Raw genomic sequence first — 18,799 nt, 5'->3', positions numbered from 1 at the left:
GAATCTGAGGAATGGCACCCAGGGTTGACCTCTGGCCTCCGTGAACACCTGACACACACACAACATACACACACACATACACGTACACACACACACACACACACACACACACTCATCGAAGGATACTTTGTTTCAAATATGATTTTATTTTTTGTGTGTATTGTGAAATGTTGATCTGTGTTGTTACTTTTCCTTTTTAAAACAGATGCCAGAAGAAGAAGCTTTTTGTGTATTTGTTAAATTAATGCAAGACTACAGACTGCGGGAACTTTTTAAACCAAGTATGGCAGAATTGGGCCTTTGTATGTACCAATTTGAATGTATGATACAGGTAAAAGTTCACTTTTACCTTTCTTACCCCATTCTCTGAATGCTGTCTTAGCAAACTTTGTTAAAAGCATAGAAGCAAGTGCTGGAGAGATGGCTTGGTGGCTAAAAGCAAGTTTGGTGTTCTTGTAGAGAGCCTGGCTCAGCTCCCCCGCATCCACATGGCGGCTTATAGCTATTTATAAGTCCTGTTCTGGGGATCTGGTGCCCTCTTCTGGTCTATGTGGGCAGGAGGCACACACAGTGCATATAGGAACCTGCACGTAAAATAGTTAGACATTTAAAAAAACAAAACAAAACAAAACAAAAGGCATAGCAGTAGTTGAAAAATTAACCAGTGCTTTAATCCCATGTAGCCTGTCGGTCAGTTTAGCATGACTAGACCCACTCCTAGTGGAGGAGCTGTCGAAACGCCTCATGGTCTGGAGTTTTCTTTTACATTCATTCATTCATTTGCTTAATTTATTATTTATACAGTGCTCTGCCCACATGTGAGCCTGCAGGCCAGAAGAGGGCGCCAGATCTCATAGATGGCTGTGAGCCACCATGTGGCTGCTGGGAGTTGAACTCAGGACCTTTGGAAGAACAGGCAGCGCTCTTAACATCTGAGCCATCTCTCCAGCCTGTCTGGGGTTTTCTTGTTCAAACTTTAAGCACTGGCGTCAGATGCACCTTAGCCAGTGTGTGTGCTGCTGCTTCTGTTCCTGCTGCATGCTGTTGCTGTTAGGTGGCCTGAGTGGTCGTGTGGAAGGCCGGTTCGTTCATTCCTGAGACTGTGCTGTTCACGCCTTCTCTCCTTTCCCTTTCATCTTAATTTCCCCCTTAGCTTAAGATTCAAATTGTTTAGTAGTCATCATAAAGGTGAAGAGGACTGGAATAAAAATCAAGTGGAAATTTTTTATTTTTTGTTTTTTATGGTAGAGTCTCACTATGTAGCCTTGGCTGGCCTAGAACTTGCTGTGTAGACCAGACTGGCCTTTAAACTCACAGAGATCTGCCTACTCTTGTTTCCTGAGTGCTGAGATTAAAGGTTTGTGGCACCAACACCTGGTGAAAAACATTTTTTTGAAATTTTTTATCTTCCTGGATTTGGTTTTTATTTTTAAACTTAATTTAAAATTTTATTTACAAATAAATAACCTTACTCTAGAGTCCTTGAGTAGGAAAGTACTTCTTTCTACTTTTTAAAAATTTGCCTTTATTTTTATGTACATTGGTGTTTTGCCTGCATGAGTTCTATGTGATTTTCTGTCAGCTCTTGGAGTTACAGACAGTTGCGAGCTGCCATGTGGGTGCTGGGATTTGAACCTTTCAATTAGATGGAAGGAATTTTAGAATCTGCATCAGCTTTTCGGCTGACACAAGAGGCAGGTTTCAAAACAGGAGTTCTCTGTGTAGCCCTGGCTGGCCTGAAACACCCGTGTAAACCAGGCTGGCCTAGAGCTCAAGAGATTCTCCGCTTCCTGCTTCCTGAATGCTGGCACTAAAGGCATGCGCAGCCGCTTGGCCGAGAGGCAGCTTTGAGAGTCACCTTTCTCTGAAACTATGGAGTCCTGTGTGGATCCCTATGAGTTCGAGGCCAGCCTGGTCTACAAAGTGAGTCCAGCATAGCCAAGGTTACACAGAGAAACCCTGTCTCAAAATAAAATAAAATGAAATAAAACAAAAAAGTATAGAAGGTATTAACAACTGTATTCACCAAGAAGATGAAGTAAACATTTTATGGCTTTGATGTTCAGTGGTGTTTGTGGTTGGATAGATGTTTGATTTAAATTTAATTTGGGGGGCTGGAGAGATGGCTCAGAGGTTAAGAGCACTGTCTGTTCTTCCAGAGGTCCTGAGTTCAAATCCCAGCAACCACATGGTGGCTCACAACCATCTTCAATAAGATCTGGTGCCTTCTTCTGGTGTGCAGGCAGACATTTGGGCAGAATACTGTATAAATAAAAAAAAAATTTAATCTGGCTATGATTTTCTTCTCAGCGAATCAAATGTTAAGATGTACCCGAAGTCCCAGGTCCATGTCATCGCTTTCTCTTCCTACACTGTGGCTGTCAACTCAAAGTTGGCTTCTGTGTGTGTTGTACGCTTATCTGGCTCGAAACCCTCGGCTTTATTTTGTTTTAACTATTCTTTTCTCTTCTCTAGGAGCATCTTCCAGAACTCTCTGTACATTTCCAATCTCAGAGTTTCCACACATCAATGTATGCATCATCCTGGTTCCTGACTATCTTTCTCACAACTTTCCCACTATCGGTCGCAACAAGGATATTTGATATCTTTATGTCTGAGGTAAGCTCAAGTGAGCCAACTAGGAATAGCAACAGGGTAAAGGAGTCTTTGGGTGAGTTAGAGCAGGGTGGCGCGGGGCGAAGCCAGAGAGCTGCCCGTGCACTGCCCTGCCTTCACAGTGTCTCTCAGTTAAACCTCATGTAGTAGCCTTGTCGGGCAGGTTCTAGTGACTCCCCGTTTGTTAGACGGCGGATGACGAAGCTGAGACTCACAGGCAGTGCCCGGCTGTAGGCATTGCAGCTACCTACCTGGCACTGTATCCAGGCTTCAAGTGTAAACCGTTGGTGTTGGGCCTGCTGTCCTTCATCCTCTTGATCGCCTTTGATTGATTGCTTAAGAGTGCTTGAGAAGTAAATCCTCCCACAGTTAGCACTGCTGTGGTGCATCCGTGTCCCGCAGAACAAGACAGATAATTTCTGTAGTTAAGCGTTAAGTGTTCTGTGAACATTTTGCGGTTGTTGGTTGGCTGTCAGTGACACGGCAGTCCTCTGTCTTTTGTTGTGTGAATGTAATATTGTTAGTTGCCTCTTGGAAGGATTGGTTTATACAGTGTATCTAATTTAGCTTGGACTGGAGCTGGCCAACAGCAATTCACTGTTGCTTGTGTTTGTGTCCCCTGTACGGCTACATGGTAGAGAGGAGCCGTTCTAAAGGGATAGGGGGCCCATCAAGTCACAGAAAATGTTTGCCAGTTCTTAGTTTAGATCCTTAAATGCTTATCTTGGTATTATTTTGAAGGATTAATTTTTTGTCCGTGGAAGGAAATAAAGGAAGCTTTATTCCATTTGTTTCAACAGGGTTTAGAAATAGTGTTCCGAGTAGGATTAGCACTTCTTCAAATGAATCAGGCAGAATTAATGCAACTTGACATGGAAGGGATGTTACAGGTAAGTAAGTCAGCTCATGATTTTTTAAAAACTCTTTCTACATTTGCCCTTAATGGATCATTTATAGTAATAATCCCTCCTTTTCATTTATGATTTCTTAGCACTTTCAGAAGATCATTCCACACCAGTTTGATGGTGGCCCAGAAAAATTAATCCAGTCAGCTTACCAAGTCAAATACAACTCAAAAAAAATGAAAAAGTAAGTATTTTGTGTGATCTCTGGGTAAGGAGTGTACTGTAACATGTAGGCAGGTCAGCGGACACGGGAAACAGTATAGTGAGAAGTGCCATGGCTCTCCTCCTTGGCCTGAACTTTGTACCTTATTTGGTAGTGTCAGCGTTCGCACAGCAAAGGCAACGTTAGTGCATCAGCCTGTTTTCCATAGTGGCACACAGGGCCGCTGCATGTGGCTTTTAAAATCCCTTCCTCCGCCCCATTCTGCTGGGAGTTAGTGTTGCTACTGTTCACAGTGTCCACCCCTTGGTGTGGGGAGTGAACCGAGGGACCAAGCATGCTAAGAACATGCTGTGTGCAAGCTACACACCAGGCCTAACATGCAACCGACTTATTCCCTCCCAGTTCCACCCCGGTGTTCCGTGAGTGCTGGCAGCACAGACAGCAGCTGATGAGGGACTGGGATTCACTGTTGCATTGTTGTTTCCTAGAGAAGCTTTGTGTGGCACACGCTTCATTAAAACATGTTCAAGATAGGCAATCTCAGTTCTGGGCTCGATTTTTTTCCCCCCGTCTTTCTCAAAAATTAATCAAGAATTATTGCTGTTACTTTCTTAGCTTCCAGTGCTTAAATGATTCTTAGCCTAACGGCATGTTTAGAATTCCTGTCACTGGGGCTTCTGGCTATAAAATGTTTGTGATCTATAGCAGTGTTTGTAGTAGCGGGATGTTTGTTGTTATTTTGAGACTGTGTCTCACTTTGTAGCTGAGTCTGGCCTTGAGTTCCTGCAGTCCTACCTAACCTCACGCACACTAGGACTAAATGTATGTGCCACCATGTCTGCCTTCCTCCCTTTTCTAAATAAAATATTTTCTTCCTTTATAATACTAATTCAGAGTATGGTATTCCCTTCTCCTCCAGGTCCTTGCTCTATTATTGTTATGTCTGTATTTTATCCTTAACTTCTACTTAGTTTTGTATTACCTTTATTTATTCTGTTTGCTACTTGTGAGCCCAGAGTGAGCTCCAGGTCACTCTTCTGCTGGTACCTCTTTGGTGCAGGGATCACAGGTGTGTGCCACCATGCCTGGCCTTCTTGAACTCTCTATTTCATTTTCTTTGTTCTAAGAAGGTAAATTTACATTGGGACAAAACCAGCATAGCATTCCAGTTTGCTTTTTATGATGCTTAATTCTAAAGGAATGAACAGCTTATAGTCATTAGCTTAGCTTCATATTTTTTTTTTAAACTTAAAAAAAATTGCCTGCATGTACATCTGCAGGCCAGAAGAGGGCACCAGATCTCACTATAGATGGCTGTGAGCCACCACGTGGTTGCTGGGAATTGAACTCAGGAGCTTTAGAAAAACAGACAGTGCTCTTAACCTCTGAACCATCTCTCCAGCCCCTTCATATTGTACTTTAAGTATCGTTTTTTTTTCAACCACAAAAATACTCAGATATGCAGAAAAATAGATTAGGATTCCAGATAAATATCCGTAGTTTGAATCTAGCCTCGACAATTGTTAGTCTTTTGCCATATTTATTTTTCTTCTTAGAAATTATAAAGCAAAGTACAGAAAACATAATGCCTTATTCCCTGACACTTCAGTGTCCGTTGGTCACCTGCTTCCCTTTCTGTATGACGTTCACTTCTTAACAGTGTTGTCCTGTGTCCACTGACCGTGTCAGGAAAGCTTCTGCCAAGGACTGAACCACCTGCAGTGACCCTGCATGTTCCTGTCCTAACCTCTCCCCCACTCGGCCCATTCTGCTCTGCTATTTTTTTCTGATATAAATTGTTTCAAGTTAGACCTTGAGGAAAAGTAAAGAGATTGTGTTTTATGTAATATGTCCTTTTTTGTTTTGTTTTTGGCTTTTTAGTACAGGGTTTCTTTGTGTAGTCCTTGCTGTCCTGGAACTCACTCTGTAGACCAGGATAGCCTCGAACTCAGAGATTGGCCTGCTTCTGCCTCCCAAGTGTTGGGATTAAAGGCGTGGGCCACCCTGCCTGGCTACTATCTCCATATTAAATAAAATAATTTAATAACTACTTTGGAATAAAAATACCTACTTAACTTTCTCTTTTCTTTTTAGACTTGAAAAAGAGTACACTACAATAAAAACTAAAGAAATGGAAGAGCAAGTTGAAATTAAAGTAAGCATTTCAGGTTTTTTTTTTTTTAATTGCTGAAAATAAATTTCTTCAAGTCAGGAATTTGATAACTATTAGAATGAACTTTGTATTAATAGGCGTCCTCCTGTAGTTGAAAGTAGGTTGGTGTGACTGAAGTCGATGTCCCTCTTGTGTGAGAAGAAATAGATCTTTCCTTTCTCTGACTTGTTCCTCCTCAGGAGAAAACAGGGCCATGGAAATTGCATTCTTCTAGAATGTTTGTAAAACCCGCAGAGAAGGTGGTTTGTTGTGTGCTGCAGTTAGAGGCGGTGTGAGGCCGACTGCACAGAGCACACGTTTAGCCAAGGAGTTGTTTCTGTTGTGGTGGGGCAGGATCTTGGCCAGTGCAAATGTGTATCCGTGAAGCAAACAGCATACTTTTGAGTTACCCTTAGAAAGCAGGTAGATTGTCATTTTGTAAGACAAACAAATACAATAAATACTCTGAAATTCTTATCTGTGCCTCCTGAAAGCCAAGAAGGTTTTTTTTTTTTTTTTTTTTTTTTTTTAATTTAGAAAATACTGGTTTCTATAACAATGTAGATAAGATTGTACATATTTAGTACAGGGTGTTTGCCTTGTACAAGTAAAAAAAAATAAGTTTTAACAACTTTAGACAGATGTAACTGTTAGGGTTTGTTTATATAATGCCAGCTCAGCACAGTAAACTCAGATACATTTTCTTAAAGTTTCCGAAAAGCCTAGAGCCTCTTTTACTTGAGATACAGTGGCCTTGAACCCTTTAGGCCACCGCTCCCCTCCAGGTGCTGGCACGGTGGATGTTTGGCTCCGTGCCTGACAAAGCCGGACAGTCCTCCCTTGCTATACAGCTCTGTGTGACTGTGTGTGCGTGTTGTGTGTGCGTGCTGTGTGTGCGCACACCACACTGTACTAGTGGATGACTTGCAGGAGTGGTTCTTTTCCTTATCCCATGTCCGCCCCAGGGATTGAGCGTCCAGCTGTGACGGCGAGTGCCCTAATAAAGCCCATCTCTCTGGTTCACGGTAAAGAATTCTTACGAGTCACTGGTGCTCTCAGAGTGGATGTTTTGGACATTGCCTTTCTTCGGATACTCTAGGGTGGGAATAGTGAATTATTCACTCTAACTGACTGATCCAGTGTTGATTTACCTCCCCAGAAATCCAAAAATAAAACAATTTAAAGAAATGTTATGCCGTGCGTGGTGGTGCACGCCTCTAATCCCAGCACTGAGGAGGCAGAGGCGGGTGGATCGCTGTGAGTTCGAGGCCAGCCTGGTCTACAAAGTGAGTCCAGGATGGCCAAGGCTAACACAGAGAAACTCTGTCTCAAAAAGCCAAAATAATAATAATAATAATAATAAAGTTATTGTGTGTCAGGCAGTGATGACGCATACCTTTAATTCCGGCACAGGCAGGAAGATCTCTGAGACTGAGGTTACCCTGGCCTACAGATTTGAGTTCCAGGTCATCCAGGGCTACACAGAGAAACTTTATCTCAAAAAACAAAAACAAACAAACAAATAGCAAATAACAAAACAAAAAAAGGAAAAAAAGAAATGTTAGTATATGTATTTATTGGTGAGGACAGCTTTGTGGCAGTCAATTCTTTTTTTCTACCCTGTTGCTCCTAGGGACTGTACTCAGGTTATCAGACTTGGCAGCGAATGCCTTTGCCTGTAGCTGTCTCTCTACCCCACAAAACAATTTTTTATGAAGACTTACTTGTTTTATATGTGTGAATGTTTTGCTTGCATGATTGTCTCTGTACCGTTGGGGGTCAGAAAGGGTGTCAGACCTCCTGGCACTGGCTTTAATGATGATGGTGAGCCACCATGTGGGTGCTGAGAATTCAGCCCAAGGTCTCTGAAAAAGGCACAGATGCTGCCTGCTGACATAAACAGCCTTTATTGAATAGCTCATTTCCTCCTTTATTTATTTATTTATTATTATTATTTTAAAGATTTATTTATCATGTACACACTATTCTGCCTGTATGTGTGCCTGCAAGCCAGAAGAGGGCACCAGATCTCATTATAGATGGTTGTGAGCCACCATGTGGTTGCTGGGAATTGAACTGAGGACCTTTGGAAGAGCAGTCAGTGCTCTTAACCTCTGAGCCACCTTTCTAGTCCCCTCTTTTCCTCCTTTAAAAGCTGTTGGGTGTATTTGTTTTTTGACTGGGACCTGGTAAGACATCAGATGATAACCATCAAGTGTTAGTGAGCATGAATTAAAATACTGCCTGTTTCTAAATGGCTTTCATTGAGTGAGTGCTCATTTTTGGCTTAGTTTTTCTCAAAAGCCTCTTGAGTAATGATTTTTATTACTCCGTATGTGATCCGCCTCATATCCTGTGGAGTTCAGAAGTGTGTATGGGGCTTGGGAAGGATACACAAAGCAAGAATTGGGGAAATTACCCTTACTAGATTTTATAAAATCAAAATAAAACATTTATTATTCATGTCTGTATGTGTTCTGTGCATGCATACGTATGGGTGCATGTGTCTCATAACATACATGGACGTGAAAGGACAACCCATGGGAGTGAGTTTCTTCCCTCTACCCTGTGGGTACAGGCTGTCAAACCCAGGACTCTGGCGTACTGACAAGCACCTTACTATGGAGCCATTTTGCTGACCCACCTTTACCAGATATTAAAATAGGGTACATAGGTATAATTATCAAAATACAGTGCATAGTAGTCTAAAAGAAACCCAGGAAAGTAACACTGTAGGGCTGGGGAGATGGCTCAAAAGTCAAGTAGCACTTGCTGTTCCAGAGGTTCTGAGTTCAATTTCCAGTGTGAATTGGCAGCTTACAACTGTCTATAACTGCAGTCTACAGCTGTAGTCCCATGGGATCTGATGCCCTCTGGGGTGCTGATGTACATTCAGAAAACACACACACACACACACACACACACACACACACACACACACACACACACACCTAACACACACAGTTTGTTTTTGTTTTGTTTTGAGAAAGGTTTTTCTCCATAACTTTGACTGTCCTGGACTACTTGTAGACCAGGCTGGCCTTGAACTCAACAGAGATCCACCTGCCTCTGCCTCCCTGAGTGCAGGGATCACAGGTGTGCTGCACCTGGCTCATACACATAGTAACACCGAAGTAGATACTGTGTATTAATCAAACAGTCTTACCTCTTAGCTAATTATAAAGTATCACAGCAGGCCTGGTAGCTAAAGGAGGGAGCATTTGGGAGGCAGAGGCAGGTGGATCTCTCTGAGTTCCAGGCCAGCCAGATCTACTAGGATAGCCAGGGCCACACAGAGAAACCCTGTCTTGAAAAGCAAACAAACAACACATTGGCACAGGAGACAACTTCCTGAACAGAGCACCAACAGCCCAGGCCTTAAGGTCAACAATTAATAAATGGGATCTCATGAGGCTGAGAAGTTTCTGTAAGGCAGAAGACACTGTCAACAGAATAAAGCGACAGCCTATAGATTGGGAAAAGATCTTCATCAACTCTACATCTGACAAAGGTCTAATATCCAAAATATATAAAGAACTCAAGAAATTAAACACCACCAAACCAAATAACCCAGTTGAGAAATGGGGCTCAGAACTAAACAGAGAATTCTCAACAGAGGAATATCTAATGGCTAAGAAACACTTAAAGAAATGCTTAACATCTTTAATCATTAGGGAAATGCAAATCAAAACAACTCTGAGATTCCATCTTACACCCATCAGAATGGCTAAGATCAAAAATTCAACTGACACCACATGCTGGCGAGGATGTGGAGAGAGAGGAACACTTCTTCATTGCTGGTGGGAATGCAAACTAGTACAGCCACTTTGGAAATCTATCTGGTGCTATATCAGAAAACTGGGAATAGGGCTTCCTCAAGACCCAGCTATTCCACTCCTTGGAATATACCCAGAAGATGCTCCAGCACACAACAAGAAAATTTGCCCAACCATGTTCATAGCAGCCTTATTCATAATAGCCAGAACATGGAAACAGCCTAAGTGTCCCTCAGTAGAAGAATGCATAAAGAAACTGTGGTACATTTACACTATGGAATACTACTCAGCTATTAAAAACAAGGAATTCCTGAAATTTGTGGACAAATGAATTGAACTAGAAATGATCATAATGAGTGAGTTAACCCAGAAGCAGAGTCAAATGGTATATACTCACTTATATCTGGACACTAGCCCAAGGGGCATGTCCCATGAAAGTCTTCATTTACCAGGAAAGTGGGACAGAGGGGAGGACATCCCATTGGGACTCTAGGTGAGAGAAACATGGGAGAATGGGGAAATAGAAGGATCCAGAGGGTTCTAGAAACCTACATGAAGAACATTATGATTGGCAGATCTGGGCCCAAGGGTCCTGCTCAAACTATGGCACTAGCCAAGGACAATACGTGCAGTAAACATCGAACCCCTACCCAGATCTAGCCTATGGACAGGACATTCTCCACAGTTGAGTGGAGAGTGGGGACTGACTTTCACATGAACTCTGGTGCCCCATATTTGACCATGTCCCCTGGATGGAGAGGCCAGGTGGCACTCAGAGTAAGGATAGCAGGCTACCGAGAAGCGACTTGATACCCTATGAGCATATACAGAGGGAGGAGGTCCCCTTCAGTCACAGTCGTAGGGGACGGGAGTTGGGGGAAGATACAAGGGATGGGATAACAATTTAGATGTAATATGAATAAATTAATAAAATACATTAAAAAATAAAAAAGCAAAGCAAACAAACAAATTGTACAACACAAATGTTTACAGAATGATTTATTTAAAGACAATATCAAGGCATTTGGTTAGGGTGTTTTGGTTTTTTTGTTTGTTTGTTTAGTGGGAGCATTGATTTATAGGAAAACAGAAGATTAAAAGTGGTGGGAGAGCGGAGTGTGGTGGCGGCGGCTCACTCCTTAGTCCTCAGTGCTTGGGAGGCAGAGGCAGGTGGATCTCTGTAGGTTTGAGGCTAGCCTGGTCTACAGAGGCAGTTCAGGACAGCCTGGGTTACACATGCAGGGGGCAAGGGGGCGGCGAGGAGAAGATGGGAGGAAATGGAATCTTTGTCGCTAAAATGTAATTTAGAAAACTTTGAGAATACTTTGTTTGGGTGGTCACTTTTCCTGACTAGTAACAGTATTTGCCATTTGTGGCAGCTGCACATAGCAGCGTAGTTGCAGTTGCCAAGAAGCGAGAAACAATTTTCCTTCACACTGTTGTTTTCTCAACTCTTAGCTCAGTATATTTTAGAGAACAGAGCAAGAAGACCCCCTACTTCTTGTAGTAACTAAGACTTGTTTTAATTTGTGAGCTACTTAATAAGACATAAAAATTCATTTCCTTATTTTCGCAAACCGAGGCTTTCGTGTGTCATTAAGTCTTAACGGAAGGAGAGTAGATTGGAGCGCTGGAAGAATCTTCTGAGGAAGACAGTTCTGGAAGAGAGTCATAGGAAGGAAGGGTTACAAGCTGTGCTGAGCTCTGGGAGAAACAAATACAAAATGGCAAAGTGGAAAGACAGCATGGACCAGACAGTTCATGTTGGTGTGCGTGAGGATCCGGCCTTGCATCTACACCATGCGGCCTTAGGAAAGCTGGGCAAGGCTGTGTGCACAGCGCCTGCGCTGTGAAGGGAGAAGGCGGCGGCAGCGCTGGCCTTGCTGACTGTCAGCTTCACTTCTGCTCCAGTGAAAGCTTTGTCTCAAGGGAATAAAGGGAGAGCTGGGCACCGTGTGTCCGGATGTGCACATGGGTGTGCACACTTGAAAATACACTACACTCACAGACATGTGGGAGAGTCGGGCACTGTGCGTCCGGATGTGCACAGGGGTGTGCACACTTGGAAATACACTACACTCACAGACACACAAAATTCAGAAACAATGTATGGGATTAATTATGTTGATGGAATATATAAAGTATGCAAAGAGATTAGTTGTCAAAGTGGAATTATTTATATTTGACACTTAATAGTAACTTAATAATAAATATTGTGGAGTCTGGCATTGAATACATTGATAAAAATGGCATTGAATGTAGTGTTTAAAAAATGGGATTTTACTTTTTATACAATAAGAAAATACTAGTAATTACACTTTTGAAATTTTCTTAATTTGAAACAACTCATGGTAAATGCCTTTAAATGTTCATAACTGAAGGCCCTTTGTACTGGGGTAAATGGTATAGTAAATTGTAATGTAAATTGGTATAGTTTAAGTAACGATTTGACATTTATCCGTGAACATACATATTTAAAGTTATATTCTTTGTTCAACTAATATTTGAATATTAAGTATATTGCTAGGCTTTGAAGGACACAGGAAATGTTAGAATAAGAATATTATAAGTCAGGCTAGAGAGATGGCTCAGGAGTTAAGGGCATTCACTGCTCTTTTGGAGGACAAGGGTCAGGGGTCAGGGGTCAGGGTCAGGGTCAGGGTCAGGGTGGTTCACAAATGTCTAACTGCATTTTCAAGGGGATCCAGCACCCTCTTCTGGACTCCTCAGGCACTGCACACATGTGGTGCGTAGATACACACATGCAGGCAAAACTCATACACATAAAATTAAAATAAATAAATGTTAACAGAAAAGGGTATAAGCTATTATATTATAAATTGAGAAAACAAAGACTGTTTATGTATTATACTTAATGTTTAAAGTTCCTTACAGTTATTTCTTATTATAAAAGCTGGCACATTATCAACACTATGACTTAGGAATCTCGTTTGTTTGTTTTTTTCTACCAAGAATGCTTGCAAACCAACTTTTTTTTTCTTGACAGAGGCTACGCACAGAAAATAGGCTTTTAAAACAGCGCATTGAAACGTTAGAAAAAGTAAGTAGATGGCTGCGGCAAGTTTCTGCTGGACGCTTAGTGTTTGCCTATATCAAATCTCCGCAGAGTTTGGTGGGCACGGCGCCTCGGCTTCCCTGCTCTCCCGTGCTTGCTAGTTACTAGGAATGAGCCCCGTGGTGAGGCTTAACAGAAGCCATCGTTAGAGAAACACACCGATGTCGATTGCTCTTTTCATAGGCCTCTAAAAGTATGACTGGGTTGGGAATATACTCTGACGGGGTGTTTTAGAGATGAGTTTCAGTTGTTCCTGTTGTTTAAGCCCCATGTGCACATGGCTCTCTTAAGGCAGCTTTACATTTAGTTTTAAAGTCTGTTTTCATGTTGATTTTCAACACCATGTAGTTTTACGACTCTTGGCTGTTAGAATTGTCCTGATATCAACTTACCAGCTTTTCCTTCCTGTTTCATGTACGATAACTAGAAAGTAAGAAGACTCTCATATTTTTCTTACTGAGCTTTTGCTAGAATGTCTTTTGTAGCTGCATTTTTAAGAATGAATTAACTAATATAATTTAAGGGTCTCCTTGGGCTAGACCTGTAGCAAGCACAAAGTCCTGAGTTCAATCCCAGCACCTTTTAAACTGGACGTGGTGATGCTGCTCATCACCCTGCCCTTGGGAGGTGGAGGGAGGAGGGTCAGAAGTTCAAAGCCATCCTTGGCTCTAAGGCTGCATGAAACTGTGTCTCAAAAGCAAAACAGCCAACCCAGGAATTTTCCTTAGTTGAAAATAGCCAAATTAAGAAGCCTTTTAAAAAGCTAACTGAGAGTAAATCAGTGTGAACCTGCTACTCTGGATAGTACCAAGTTTGTTTGTTTGTTTTTCAATTCTCTGAAAATTTATAGATAAACATCCAAAAGAAATACCTAGAAAGGGGCTAGTTTGCAGTGTTTGGCTTTTCTTCGTGAAGCCGTCACGTTAAGAAGTGGTGCACACCGCACAGACGCTCGTGTCCCAGCTCTGTTGATGGCGCAGCGGTTGCAGACGCTTTATACCCAGTCAGGGACAGTTGCTCTTGGGACGCTGTTGTGAAGTGATTGGGAGCAGATTTACTTTTTGATGATTCCACACACATACTGAGCTCATGAAGTCCTGATAGTTTGTGTCATCCCCGCCCTGCCAGCCACCCAGCTTGTGGTGATTGTCATCGCTAGAGTTAGGTGTTTTCAGAGAAAGCGTTGTTTCACTAGGTCTTTAGAATGATAGCAAGACCTAAGGAAGTGCAGTTTGGGTTTTGTGTCTAGAAAGCCAAGTACCTGATTTCTCACTGGCGTCTGGCCTCAGCTTGGACTTAGCACTAAGAATTCTCCAAGGACTCGGGTCTCAGTTGAGTTCTTCCTGGGTTAGTAAGACTTCAGTTGAACTTAGGAGCTTCTGTTGTCACCTGTCCTGCCCGTCTCTCGGATGCTGTTGTCGCGCCCAGGTGCTGCTGTGCTATGCTGACTCAGATCCTTTTTCCCTTTTGTGTAAGTGGTTTGATGATATGATGAGGCCTAAAAATAAAGATTTTAAGGTATATTTTTTAAGGAAAAAAATACTCGTATGTCCTAAGTAATGGAAGAATTAGTCTGTTTTAGAGGCATTACCTATAACGTGCCCCTATTTTGATATGTTTCTTAAGATTTTAAAAATAAAAACACATTTATTAAAAAATAAGTTTAAAATTATATGTCCATTTTAATTAGCAGTGAAAAAGTGGATGGAATATGGGTGTGGGTGTTTCTTCTTATTCCTAATTTTATCACTTTGGTTTCCTGTCTTTTATATTTCTATCTAAATTTTTCCTTTTGTAGGAAAGTGCTTCCTTGGCAGATAGATTGATACAGGTATAGTTTTTATTTTATTTTTTATTTTTAGTGTCCTCACTAACCTCTAAGGACAATCCATATTCTATGCATGCAATTTTACATGCATCTTTCTAGAAATAATCCTTTGGGCTGGCACATGGCTGTATACTTGTGTTTTGATAAATGTATTATGTTTAATTGGGTGCCTATCTCTGCACGTTTTAAAGCTAACCTTATTTTTAAAGTATTTACTTATTTCAAATGGCAAACAGTGGGTTCTGTGGGTTCGCTGAAAATTTTAGCCCTGCATGTACAATTCAGTAATATTGCATGGATTGCAGTTTTTATTGACTTAAGAGAAGAACTGTTCTTAGCACATGTAAAATGAAAATTTAATTTCGTTTCCTCAAATTTGCTAGAGCAAAAATAACAAACTTCTAGCTAATAACTATCTACACTATTCTGTTCTTTGAGGGTTCTTTTTGTTTTTTTGTTTTTAACATGTTGGAAAATTAACTAAACCTCACAAAGGCAGTCTTTCTTGAATCTATTCTAAATTGCTTTATATACACAAAAAAATTATGTCCTAAGGGACAAGTGACAAGAGCCCAGGAGGCTGAGGAAAACTACCTCATAAAACGGGAGTTGGCCACCATCAAACAGCAGAGTGATGAGGCCAGTGCTAAGCTGGAGCAGGCTCAGAGCACCATCAGGGAGCTGCGGCATCACCACCGATGGGTAAGGAGTCGGGTAGTGCCTCTCTCTCCTGCGCCTTTAGTCATATTTGTGAAAGACAGCTGTCAGAGAGCTCTTAAGGCACTCCCTTGTGCGTCCTGTAGCTCAAAGGAGTTGTCCTGTGGTAACAAAGGTCTTTTTGTTGGTGCTTTATATATTTGTGGGCGTCTCTTTTGCAGGAGGTAACCCTGACACCTGCTAGGTTTTGGTCACTGTAAAGATGAAGCTATCACTCAGCATTTGGGACATGTGCATTTAGAACTTTCACAATGTTGACAGTTTATAGAAATACTCTAGCCGGGCATGGTGGTGCATGCCTCTAATCCCAGCACTCGGGAGGCAGAGGCAGGCGGATCGCTGTGAGTTTGAGGCCAGCCTGCTCTACAAAGCAAGCCCAAGACAGCCAAGATAACATAGACAAACCCTGTTTTGAAAAACAAACAAACAAACAAAAACAAAAGGAATATTCTAGCTTAGCTTAGACTTCCTTTATCAGAGCATTGAATTATGGGTTACAGTACGTGCTTACATTTACTTGAGGAGGAGAAAAGTTGTCAGAGGGCGAGTAATTCACAAAGAACACAAACTGCATTGAGCTGGAGTCATGAACAGCCGCTGACTGTGGACAGCCCTGAGTATCGTCTTTGTCAGGGCTGCCATTGCTGTGATGGGACGCCGTGACCAGAGCAAGGGTGTGATTGCTTTCTCTTTCCACATCACAGCCGTCACAGAAGGAAGTTAGGGCAGGAACTCACGCAGGTCAGGAACCTGGAGGCAGGAGCCGATGCAGAGGCCTTGGAGGGAGCCGCTTACTGGCTTACTCCCGTGCCTTGGTCAGCTTGTTTTCCTATAGAACCCAGGACCAGCAGCGCAGGGATGGCGTCACCCACAGCGGAACTAAGGAAATGTTTCCCAGCTTGATCGTAGGGAGGCACTTTCTCAGTTGGGGTTCCCTCCTCTCAGGTGACTATAGCTTTTGTCAAGTTGACTGTAGAGAATGTTAATTCAGAGCATGTGTGCTCTGGCAAGAGACCACACCTAAAACCCTTCTAGTTTGTGAGTTATGGCTGGAATACAGACACACCTTTAATCCCAGCACTCAGGAGACAGCCCCATGCAGAGCTCTGAGTTCTAGTCAGTTCTGTTCAGGCAGATCACTTGAGAGTGAGCTGTGCGGCAGTGCAGTGGAGCTGAGTTCAAGGCCGTTCAGTTTGTGGGATCCAGAGGCAGTTTTTACTGGGAGAGTTTTACCAAGTATGGCTGAAGAGAGACCAAGCTAGACACAGGTGAAGACAGAACAAGCCAGAGAATCAGAACGAGCCAGAAGGTTAGAAGAGATTGCTAGAGTTAGTTTGAGACCGAGCAGAGCAGTTCAGTCAGAGGCTGAGAGAGAAGCCAGATTGAATCAGTCAGCTGGGAGAGGCGTTTGAGCCAGAACAGCTGAGTTGAACCAGCCAGCCAGAGCTCAGTAAGAACAAGTAAGGGTGAGTTCATTAAGCAGTAAGTCTCAGAAGCTGAAAGCATTCTAGGCCTAGGTTAGATTGTACGGAGTCCAGAAGCTTCCAGGAGTAGGCCTAGGTTAGCAGAAGGAGGCAATGACCCTCGGATATAACATTTAAAACAGGAAAACAAAAGTTACTTTTACAATTAACATAAAAACTAGCCAGCACAGGTGTCTTTTAAAATTTAAACATAGTTTTCCATCACCAAATTCATAGTAAGGTGATGTTAATAGAATTATGGGATGGAGGGCTGCAGAGATGACTCAGAGGTTAAGAGCACTGTCTGTTCTTCTGGAGGTCCTGAAAGATTCCCAGCAACCGCATGGTGGCTCACAGCCATCTAGAATGAGATCTGGTGCCCTCTTCTGGCCCGCAGGTGTACACTGTATACATAATAAATAAATCTTCAAAAAAGAAATATGGGATGGAAAATGGGAAAAGCAGTTGCTATTGTTCTCAAGTAGGAGTTGGGTGTAGCAGAGGTGAGGTCGGGAAGGCTCGTTGAACCTAGAATTTTAAACAAGCCAGGACAACAAATAGAATTTCTGCCAAGTGGGCAGTACTCTCAGTCAGTAAAATTAAGAAACTTCTTCACCTGTATTCAAATGAACACTGAAAGCCGTAACCAAGGCAGTTCAGAAAGACGCGTGCATTAAAAGCATGATGAGCTCAATTGCAGTAGTCTGCTCTATCTTTATATGCGACTTACGTAATAAGAAGGCAGGAAACAGAAAAGTAGAGTTCTCAACAGGGACCGGGAAACAAGTTGTCAGCGCAGTGCCGTGTGTGGAGGGAGAGCGTGCTGCCATACATACTTCGGTGCCAGCCGCAGCCGCAGCCGCAGCCGCAGCCGCAGCCGCAGCCGCAGCCGAGGCCTGTGAGAGCCGACCAGATGGGCAGCACGCTGGTTTGCGAGAATAAAAGCGCCATCTGGGCCAATAAAAATGCCCTGGATGTGCTTGGGCATCCGTGGACTAAAGGCAACAGAGACTCTCCATACTCATTTTTGAAGGTCAAATAGACCTGCGTCGTGGAGCTAAAATTTACCAAGGAGAAAACAGATTTCCACTTCAGAGTTTACTCCCCTTTCCCCACAGAGAGGGTGGTCCCTCCAGTTGCAGTAAATTGTAGACCATGGAAATAAAACCACGGGGTGGACAGAGTGATGACATTTAGTATAGTCTTGAGTGAACTTTGAAGTTCAAGTTTTATATCTGAGATATTAAATGCCTTGCGAAATTGCCGTAGAAACAGAAATTTCCTTTTTAGAAAGTGAGAGATACAGCAGGCTCTAATATGGACATACGTGTTTCTCAGAGAACAGTGGGATTTGTTAATTTGGCCTTGCTTGGGGAGGGGTGCACGCCTTTAATCTCAGCACTCAGGAGGCAGAGGCAGGCGGATCGCTGTGAGTTCGAGGCCAGCCTGGTCTACAAAGTGAGTCCAGGACAGCCAAGGCTACACAGAGAAACCCTGTCTTGAAAAACCAAAAAAAAAAAAAAAAGAGAGAATTCTTAGGATTCTATTTTATAACTTAGTAAAAACTAATTTGCTATGTCAAGACAAAAGATGCTGTTTATGCAGCAATAGCTACAGTTTTATGAGTAATTTGGTAAGTTCTTTAATGAACCTTTTTCTAGTCAAGACAGAAACTAAGATAAAATAGGAGGGATAGGTGGCGAAGTGTGTCAGGGCTGTTCACACTCCTGTGGGAGGCGTCAGGGCCTTTGGCGCTACACCTGGCAAGGGCTGTTCACGCTCCTGTGGGAAGGTATCAGGGCCTTTGGTGCTTACACCTGGCAAGAGCGCTTCATTTAGACTGCCTGTGCCCATGGTGTGTTCCAGAACATTATATGTGAACTACTTTAAAATAAAGGCCAGTATTTTAGTTGATAAATCAAGATGATTCTAATGTTAAATATTACAAACATTTAGCTTCTATTCAGAACAAGAAAATGAAAGATTATTTTATAAAAGTTAGTCCTGCCCTCCTAATTAAGATTTACCAAAGTCATATGTGACAAAAGAGTAAGAGATTTTGAGAATCAGAATCTTATCCATTGCCACTTTGAAAAAAAAAAA

At 42.4% G+C, this 18,799-nt stretch overlaps 1 protein-coding gene across 3 annotated transcripts in view; it reads left to right on the top strand.

The window, feature by feature from the left end:
- Positions 1–18,799, top strand: part of Evi5 (ecotropic viral integration site 5) — a 108,571-nt gene that overhangs the window by 22,736 nt on the left and 67,036 nt on the right. Inside the window, exons 5-12 of one of the 3 annotated variants that reach the window (XM_051170908.1) lie at positions 206–331; positions 2,476–2,619; positions 3,417–3,506; positions 3,608–3,705; positions 5,779–5,839; positions 12,620–12,673; positions 14,487–14,519; positions 15,072–15,218. In XM_051170908.1, the coding sequence (XP_051026865.1) occupies positions 206–331; positions 2,476–2,619; positions 3,417–3,506; positions 3,608–3,705; positions 5,779–5,839; positions 12,620–12,673; positions 14,487–14,519; positions 15,072–15,218 (753 nt within the window). The remainder of the gene's footprint in view (positions 1–205; positions 332–2,475; positions 2,620–3,416; positions 3,507–3,607; positions 3,706–5,778; positions 5,840–12,619; positions 12,674–14,486; positions 14,520–15,071; positions 15,219–18,799) is intronic. The other 2 variants (XM_051170910.1, XM_051170911.1) reach the window with 2 other exon arrangements.

Source organism: Acomys russatus, chromosome 28 (assembly GCF_903995435.1).
Source record: "Acomys russatus chromosome 28, mAcoRus1.1, whole genome shotgun sequence".
In the NCBI taxonomy this organism is placed as follows: domain Eukaryota; kingdom Metazoa; phylum Chordata; class Mammalia; order Rodentia; family Muridae; genus Acomys; species Acomys russatus.
The sequence above is the reverse complement of the archived record's forward strand: the minus strand, read 5'-3'. Positions and strand labels throughout refer to the sequence as shown.